Here is a 9,362-nt window from a genome sequence, read left to right as displayed (position 1 = left end):
CCCCCCCGCCCCCTCTCGGGTCCCCCTGCACCCGCTCTTCCTGCCTCCGCACTCCCGGCTGGGGCAGGGGCAGGACCAGCTCCACAGAAGGGCAGAACCTGAGGCTCTCTGGACAGGGGCCGTGTGGAGCCATCCCCCCCGCCAGCCACCTCGTGTGCCGGGTGACAGCCGCCAGGGCGGATAAGGAGAGAACTGCCCGCAGGTGGCTCTGAGGGACCAGTGAGAGGACCGTGCTAGGTGACCACCGTGTGGCTGAGACGCTGAGTTGGAAACAGCTCCACTTACCACGCGTTGGCCAAATCGTGCTAAAAAGTGGAATTAGCAGAGAGCACGGCTCCTCTGATCCTGGGCAGAGCTCTGTATTCGACCGGCAGCCTCTGCAAATGAGAAGGGCTTGTTTAGAGAAAGCCTGATGTCTGCTCCTTCTTGAGCACCGGAAACATTTAGGTGCCATCTTCCCAACCCCAAACTACGCTCTTTCTTGTTTTTTTTTTTTTTTTTTTTTTTTTTTTTTTTTTTTTTTTTTTTTTTTATATTTAACGTTTATTCAATTTAGAGAGAGACAAAGAGAGAGTCAGAGCACGATCGGGGGAGGGGCAGAGAGAGAGGGAGACAGAGGATCCGAAATGGGCTCCAGGCTCCGAGCGGTCGGCACAGAGCCTGACTCGGGGCTCGAACTCGCAATCGCGGGGCACGATCTCAATGCCAGGAGCACCCAGCGCCCCCACTGTGATCTCCAGACCCTGCCCGATGTCTCCGGGAAGGGTGCAGAGCCACCCTCGAATGAGAACCGCCAGAGTAGACCCAGACGATCGAGATCATTAGAATGAAACCCACGCCCGGGACCTCAGTGGCCAGGGGAGAGGGAAGCCAGGTGGCAAAGGTTAAGGTCAGGGCTCCCGTTCTCTACGAACGGGCTTGTATTCAAAATATTAATTCCAAATCCTTAACCGGAACCCGTAATACCCTTTGATGTTATCCCTGCTTAAAATTAATCCCTAATCCAGGAGAACTTTGCAGAATGACATCCCGGGCTGGAAATACATGCAGTGGAACTGTCACACAAGCCACCTCGGTGATTCCCCGACTCCTCCAGAGGAGAGCCATGGAGCGCCGAGTTTCTCCGTGCCAGCTTCACGGGATTCTATATGGTTTTCGGGCCAGCCCACATTGCTTTAAAAGCCACCTCCCCCCACCCCAAACTGTTGGAGACACCTGTCTTCACAACCCCATCCTCCGCAATTCCTCAGCCACCACCTGTCAGCCGGCACAGCCTTCTAAGTGACAAGTCACAGTTTCTAGCCCGTGCGGGAGACGCTTCATGTCGTCCCTCGTTTGCCCTTCTCTGAAGCTCTCAGGGCGGCCGGCCCACGGCCAAGGCCAAAGGGCAGACTTGGGGGTGAAGTGGGGGGAATAGCTCAAGAGACAGGGTCTCTCAGGGGGGACAGCGCCACCTCCCCTCACCCTTGTCCCCCTGGTCCAGCCGGGTGCGGATCCTAGCTCCGCCCTCCCGCGGTGCTGTGACCTTGAGACCAGTCTCTTAGCCTCTCCGGGCCTCTCTGTTCCCATCTGTGAAATGGGGAGAATGGTCCCTTCCCTCCCTGGGTTGCTGTGAGGGGTTAAATGAGATAGTGCACGATAAGAGCTCAGCACAGTGCCCGGCACACACGATGCACTCGATCCACGACAGGTGTCGGTGTGATAGCTGCTCGTAGTTGATTATTAAATCTGGGATGCCTGGCGGAGTCAGTGGGAAGCCTGCTGTACGTAGAGCCGCTCTCCCTTCCGGGGTTGGGTGTCGCGGACCCGCCTATGGCGTGAGAGCCTTGAGCGAGGAGGCCTGCAAGGTCCTTCCAGCCAGCACACGGGGGGACACCTGCTTTGGGACCACAAGGAGGCTGGTGGGAAGGGGCCAGGCGGGGGCGCAGGGACTGAGGCCACAGGCCGGTGGCAGGACGCCAGAGCTGGGTGATGAACAGAGCTGCCCGGGCTCCCCTTCCAGTGTCCCAAGGACGTCATGGGGCCCTCCTTTTATGATGAGGACACAGCCTCTGAGACCTGAGGCCACTTGCCCAAGGAGGCTTGCTCTGCTCCAGCGGTGACCACGTGGCCCCTTCCTGCAGCCGCGGGCCCACACAGAACAATCGAGGACGAAGCTTCCTCTCTGGGACCGGAAGCCTGCCTCCCCCCATCTGCTGGGCCCTGGCGGAGGCGAGGGTGGCGTGGGTGGGAGAGGGAAGTCCTTGTTTCCAGGCTTTGGGGCGGGAGGAAGTGAGGGGGACTGCCCAGCCCAAAGAGAGCTCCCCACGGACCGGCCCCAGCCAAGCGATGGCTCCAACCCTCACCTTCCGAAAACAAAAGCTGGCTGCGCCCGGAGACGTGCGAGGAGGCACCCGACAGCCGTGGCAATCAGGGAAATAACAAATTAAATCCTGAGAGCTTCTGTTCTTTGCTGATCGGCTCCGGGTAGAAACGCAGCCGATTCGGTGTTGGGGTTGGGGGGAAATGGACAGCCTCACGGGCTGTTTGAGGGGGTACATACAGTTCAGGCAGCGTCTAGAAGGTGGGTTTGGCTGGCTCTGTTACAATTTCAAACCTACATGCCCTTCAGTGCTGTTCTACCTGTAGAGTTTGTCTCACAGGGACTTTGAGCACCTGGCCCGGGGCCTGGCATAGGGTAGGCGTACAAAAAACATCTGAACAACAACAACAAATTGCCTAATGTGTGAATGGAAGACCCAGGCCAGAAGCATGTATATATGAGGAAGAAAACTCCAGCACTTGCAAAAAAAAAAAAATTTTTTTTAAGTATAAGGGGACGCCTAGGTGGCTCAGTCGGGTAAGCATCCGACTTTGGCTCAGGTCGTGATCTCACAGTTCGCGAGTTTAAGCCTCACGCTGGGCTCTGGGCTGACAGCGTGGAGTCTGCTTGGGATCCTCTGTCTCCCTCTCCCTGCCCCTCCCCTCCTTGTGCCCTCGCTCGCTCGCTCTCACTCTGCCTCTCCGAAATAAAACGTTTTTTTAAAAGTTGTAAAGCATGTAGCGTAGGAACCCATTTTTGTTTAAAAGAAAACACTGTGAATGGGAACACGTACTGTGGGTCTATGCAGAGAAAGGTCTAGAAGGATGTTTACCGAAGCGTAATGTGGTGAGTAACCTCAGTGAGGTGGGGGCGGGCGTGGAAGACGTGGCTTTCCTTTCTCACTTCATATACTTCTCTATAGCGTTTTTTTTTTTTTTTTAAAGAAAAACACAGCTTTTACAACTAAAAATTAAGATTAGGCACCGTTGGTCCTTTCCAGGGGATATGGTGCTGGGGCCTGGATGAAGGGGGGAGGGGTGGACTGCAAAAGGAGTGGGGCTTGGTTTTTGGGGGAGCCCTGGGAGCAGGCGGTGGGGGGACACCCCCAGACCCTCCGTCGGAGAGCAGGTGCCTAGTGGGAAGGGGCTGGCCTGGCAGGCGGCCACACGGGGCAGAAATCAGGAAACTGGGCTCCCGGTTGCAAACTTTTGCAGAATTTGAACGTTTTGCAAATTGTACAAGACCATGAGATCTGTAAAACTGGGGACCGGGCGAGATAAGCCCTAAGTGCCAGTGGGACCAGTGTGGCCAGAAAAGCCTCGGTCCAAGCAGCCCTCTTGGGGTGCCCTCAAGCCTCAACTCCTTGTCTGTAAATGAGTTTCTCAGAGCATCTAACGGGCATCAGTTGTGGGATGTGAAATAATATTGAAGTGAACTCAGTTAAGCCTAAGTACAACTGTAATTTAATGTTTATTTTATTTTTGAGAGAGAGAGAGACAGTGCGAGCAGGGGAGGGGCAGAGAGAGAGGGAGACACGAATCGCAAGCAGGCTCCAGGCTCTGAGCCATCAGCACAGAGCCCGATGTGGGGCTCGAACTCACAAACCATGAGATCGTGACCTGAGCTGAGGTCGGCGCTTAACCAACAGAGCCACCCAGGTGCCTCGATACAACTGTAATTTAAAGCAACGTATTTATTTGAATGTATATTTGGGGGAAAAATGTATCTAGGACACTCAACGTGTTATTTCCGTGTGTTTCTTAGGAAAAACTAAATGCAATTTTTTAAAAAAATGATTGATTTTAAGTCAATAATAGTACAGGAAGTATATAGAATGTAGATGGGACCAAAGTGAACAGAGATGGGAAGTTTGGAAACTCTGCTCTGAGACCCCTGTCTGGGGTCCAGTCTGGCTCTGGGGTCCAGAACTCAAAACGCGGTCAGAGCCCTGGGAGAGGCTGGGGAAACCCTGGGGGTGTGAGGGGCCGTCTGTTTTGGGGGGAGAGCCCTCCAGGCTCTTCCCGGGCGGCTGGGAGAGGTGTGCTCCTGTCGTCCAAGGTCAATGAAAGGGCCAGCCTCACCTTCCCTCCAAGGCACCGCGCTGGGCATCCCTGGTTTCCTTCACCTCCACCCAGAAGCTTTTGCCGCTGTGATGCTCCCCGGCCCCCAGGGGTGGCCCTCAGCATCACTTCTACCCGCCTCGGTCTCCAGGGAAGGCCTTTCTAACCCCTTCAGACCCACACCCTCGGCCAGCTGTGATGCTCGAGCTCGTGTGTGTATGTGCGTGTGTGTGTGAGTGTTGGGCGAGGCCTGTGTTGGAGGCCTGTGGGTAAGGGCCTCTGTGTGTGTGTGCACATGCGTGTGTGTGTGTGTGCATGGTTGAGTGAGGGTCTTTTGAAACCGCTGGCTAAGAGCTCCCTCAGGTTGTGGGTCCTGGCCTGGCGGCTTTGTGGTTGTGTGACCTTGAGATAGGCCTGTACCGTCTCCAAGCCTCTTGTATAAAACGTGCCCCTCTGACGTGTCCCCAGGGTGGTTGAGGAGAAGCACTGGGGGGACGTACGTACATAGGGTGCCTGACACGTCCTCTGTGCTTAGGGAACATGACCATTGTCACCGGCGTCGCTGCAAGGACAGCGGGTGCTAAGGACAGCTACTCCAGGTGAGACGATGCATGAACGGGGTGGCTTTGGACACTCTAAACTCCTTCAGGAGACCCCCTTTTGGGGCCCAGGCCCTGAAGGCGAGGCCGGGCAGGCCACCCACAGTCACCGATCCAGGCCACCAACACTTATTTGCCTACATCCTGGAGGCCTGGCCCCTGCCCTCTAGAGATCATCACCAAGCGATCGCATGGTCATCGGATCACCCCTGTGCGTGCTCCAGGAAGCAGCAGGGCGAGAACTGAATGGCATTGGATATGGGGCCACCTGGGTTGGGTCAGCGTGGGCTTCTCTGGGGGGCTCCGGAGCTGAGCCATGAGGAGCAGTGACCCGCACAGGAGGAGGAGGGACACTGGTCCTGGCAGAAGGCCTCGAGACAGGGGGAGACAGGAGGGGCACGGCCCATTAGAGGAACTGAGAGCGGCTGGTGGGTCTGGAGCCTGGGGAGGGTGTGCGTGCGTGCGTGTGTGTGCACGAGGGGTCCTGGGCTTCAGATGCGTTGGCTTTGAGGGACAGTGCAGACAGATGTGTGTTTTGACAAGATCACTCCCGCTTCTGGGAGAATATTGTAGGAGGCAGGAGTAGAGGCTGGGAGACCCGGGAGGAGGGAGGGGTCTTGGCCAGGGTGAAGGCAAAGGAGAAGGGGAGTGTGCAGAGGTGAGAGAGTCCAGGATGGTGCCAGGTGCCCGGAGGGTGCAGCGTCCTCCAGTGGCAGGTGCTCTGCACACACCGATGGCAGGTGCTCTGCACACACTGACGGCAGGTGCTCTGCAAACACCGATGGTGGGCGCTCTGCACACACTGACGGCAGGTGCTCTGCAAACACCGATGGCAGGTGCTCTGCACACACCGACGGCAGGCGCTCTGCACACACTGACGGTGGGTGCTCTGCAAACACCGATGGTGGGTGCTCTGCAAACACTTGGTGAGTGGATGGTGGATGGGGGTTGCCACAGGAACAGGGCATGTGAGGGAGAGTGAGGAGTCTGATTCCGACGTGTGTGTGCACAGTCCTGGGAGCCTTGCTCACACCTTTAAGTGGCCTCTGTGCACCACAGCCCGCCTGTGGGACCTCTGCCGTGCAACAAGGAAAAGTTTCGGTGTGTGCAGGGCTGGGGTCCCACCTCGCCCCTCTCTGCCATGGAGCAAAGAACCGAGGGTCTGCTTTGAAGTTCAAGGTCGTCCCAGAACAAACAGGGAATCTTGGAGGAGGCAGTGACTGCATGCAGTTATTCCTTTCCAAGCATGTATAATCCCCAAACTGCGGAGGTCACAAAGGCTTCAGATCAGTCAGGGCTGGCACACCTCTAAATGCCCCCCAACATGGTTTCTGGAAGCTTCTACGTATTGCCGTTTATATGTTTATATCAATACATCTAATCATCACAAAAACCTTGCAAGGTGGGTAGGACTATCCTCAGTTAACTGATGAGAAAACGGAGGCTCAGAGACTTGTAACTTAATCAGAGCTAGTAGCTGGACTGAGGCTGGATCCGGGCTGGCGTGTGTCCCCCAGAAGTTGTTCCCTTAACTGCATTCACTCCCACCTCGTCGACTAGGCGAGGGCGGCGGGGGGTGGCTGGGGCCCTGGGGAACAGAGGCAGCCCATGCGGGCCTGTGATGATTGGAAGACAAAGGCCCCGGAACCTGATTCTGAGTAATATCCCACATGAGACACGACTGTCTGCTGGCTCATAAGGACCGTCACCCGCCTGTGACTGGGCCAAGGCTCGGGCATTTGGAGGCTGGGGAGGAAAGGAAACCTGAGGCTGGGGGAGAGGGGGGCCGCTCTGGTGCTGAGCCCCACTCCCTCAAAACAAGCCAGCTCTTAGGAAGTGAAAGACAGCCACTGAAGAGTAAAGTTCCTTTTGCAAGTTTACTTTCTGCCTTAAAAAAAAAGAAAACCTTTTGCAAGTGAGTACGGCCACCGTGAGAGCACAGAGTGGGTGCTTTCTAGGCGCCTGGACACAGGTGGGGCAAAGGCACAGGCTTCTAAGAAATCCAGGACGGGGACCCTAAACTCCTTTTCCGGCCCATGATACCCACCTGCGAGGAGAGCCGGGTCAGCAGGCTCACGACCTGCTGTGTGGGTGGCCTGCCCGGCCTCGCCTGCCCGTGACTGCTGTGGCCTGTTGGCTTTCGGGGACCGGTGGGGACTTCAGAAATGGGAGGTCGTTTGAGCTGCTGCCCCAGTTCCCTGGGAGTTTGATGAGCTCAGAGCCCCGGGCAGGAGATGGCCTGGTAGGCAGGTGTTACCCTAATTTGTGACTTTTTCAATGAAATGAAAACAGAAATGAAGTAAACAGGAGAATTAGCAAAATCACATGCCTCTCCATCCCTCCCAGGGTGGCCCCAGGTTTGCTAATCGCTGACGTGAAGCAATGCATTTTGGTAGAGGGGTGCGTCTTTAAGTCCATCCACGTCGTTGTGCATCTGTTTCCGGAACGTTCCCATTTCCTCCCCCTGGAACTCTACACCCATGAAACATTGACTCTCCGCCCCCACTCCCCTGGTATCCACTGTTCTACTTTGTTTCTATGAATTTGATGACCCGAGGGAGATCTCCGATACGTGGAATCATACAGTATTTATCCTGTTGTGTCTGACTTATCTTACCCAGCATGATGTCTTCGAGGTTCATCCACGCTGTGGGATATTGCAAAGTTTCCTTCTTTTTCGAGGCTGAAGAATATTCCATTGTGTGGACAGACCCCATTTTGTTTACCCACGCTGCCGTTGATGGACACTGGGGTTTCTCCCACCTTTTGGCCGCTGCGAATCATGCGGCTGTGAACCAGAACGCGTCGCAGGGAGCAGCGTATTCTGGAGAGGACCGCTGGCTTCCTCGGTTGTGCCGAAGTCCGGGTGCAGCACGTCCTGACCTCTGGGATCACAGGGGCCCGGGTGGGAGTGGCCCTGGATGAAGTCTGGCCGCCTGGGTCCCAGGCCCCCACTGCTTGGGGAAGAAAAATCCAGCCCCTGGCTTCACTTTCTTTATCTGCCGGGCGCACGATGGACATGAGTGTTGATGAGTGTTGATGAGTGTTGATGCCCCAGACGCTGCCGTGCTCCCAGCCCCCCGGGAGCACGTGTCCCCAGAGTAACTTAGGACAGGTTGGTGTCCCCTTCTGCCTGAGAGCTACTGTCACAGTAACAGTTGCCACGACCGAGTTGAGATGGTGCAGGAGGACAGGATGTGGCTTTGATGGGGGCTGTGTCTGGGGGAGCCCAGACGTGACGGTGGCCGTCTGTGTGTCATTTGGTGCCGCCCTGGCCCCGCGAGGTAAGCCTCAGGGATGCAGCCTTGTGGGTGGCCCACTGAGTAAACTGGTCTTCCTGTCCTCAGGTCCAGCTGGGAGCTCCCGGACCTCCAGGAGGGCAAGATCGAGGCCATCAGTGACTCAGACGGGGTGAACTACCCCTGGTACGGCAACACCACGGAGACGTGCACCATCGTGGGCCCCACCAAGAGAGACTCCAAGTTCATCATCAGCATGAACGACAACTTCTACCCCAGCGTCACATGGGCCGTGCCCGTCAGTGAGAGCAACGTGGCCAAGCTGACCAACATCTACCGGGACCAGAGCTTCACCACGTGGCTGGTGGCCACCAACACCTCGACCAATGACATGATCATTTTGCAGACGCTGCACTGGCGTATGCAGCTCAGCATCGAGGTGAACCCCAACCGGCCCCTCGGCCAGCGCGCCAGGCTGCGGGAGCCCATCGCCCAGGACCAGCCCAAGATCCTGAGCAAGAACGAGCCGATACCGCCCAGCGCCCTGGTCAAGCCCAATGCCAACGACGCTCAGGTCCTCATGTGGCGGCCCAAGTACGGGCAGCCGCTCGTGGTGATCCCGCCCAAGCACCGGTAACGGCCAGGGCGCCCTGCTAGGCTAGACTCGAATTACAACGCTGCTCCTACCCACACCCGCACGGACTCTTCGGTCATTCAGCAAAATACAACCACTCTACCTTCTCGAGCGGGCGGATCTCACTGTGCAAAGGCCCCGGGATGGCCTCCCCCAGCCCTCTTGGCACCTGCTTCCTTTCGGGGAGGGGGAGGCCCGGCCGGGACACCTGACCCCACGTGCCCCTTCACCTTGGGTCTCCTCTCCTGGCAGTTCAGTCATTCACTTGCAAGCCTCCCCGAATCAACTGCTTTTTCAGTTTTTCTTCTTCTTCTTCGTTTTTTTGTTTTTTGTTTTTGTTTTTTAAACACCTCTTTACGAGGTTCAGGGGCGGGAGGAGGCGGAGCTGGTCATGACCCTGACCGGCACGGCTGCTGATCTGTGAGTGGCGGCTCCCCCCACCCCCGTGGCAGCTCCCTCGTCCCCCCCGTCACGCGGCCTTACGTAGACTCGCTTTGCCAAACTTCTTCTGCCTTAAGCTGAATTTAA

At 56.6% G+C, this 9,362-nt stretch overlaps 1 protein-coding gene across 2 annotated transcripts in view; it reads left to right on the top strand.

The window, feature by feature from the left end:
* The window catches only part of FAM78A (family with sequence similarity 78 member A), a 12,585-nt gene extending 3,442 nt beyond the window's left edge, over positions 1 to 9,143 (top strand). The window contains exons 1-2 of one of the 2 annotated variants that reach the window (XM_049630452.1): positions 5,924 to 5,929; positions 8,309 to 9,143. In XM_049630452.1, the coding sequence (XP_049486409.1) occupies positions 5,928 to 5,929; positions 8,309 to 8,837 (531 nt within the window). In that variant the 5' untranslated portion in view covers positions 5,924 to 5,927 and the 3' untranslated portion in view covers positions 8,838 to 9,143. Of the gene's footprint in view, positions 1 to 5,923; positions 5,930 to 8,308 lie in introns of those variants that run through there. The other variant, XM_049630444.1, reaches the window with a different exon arrangement.
* The last annotated feature ends 219 nt before the right edge of the window (positions 9,144 to 9,362 follow it).

This window comes from Panthera uncia, chromosome D4 (assembly GCF_023721935.1).
Source record: "Panthera uncia isolate 11264 chromosome D4, Puncia_PCG_1.0, whole genome shotgun sequence".
Classification (NCBI taxonomy): domain Eukaryota; kingdom Metazoa; phylum Chordata; class Mammalia; order Carnivora; family Felidae; genus Panthera; species Panthera uncia.
Note: the sequence above shows the minus strand (reverse complement) of the source record. Positions and strands in the feature narration are given on the sequence as shown.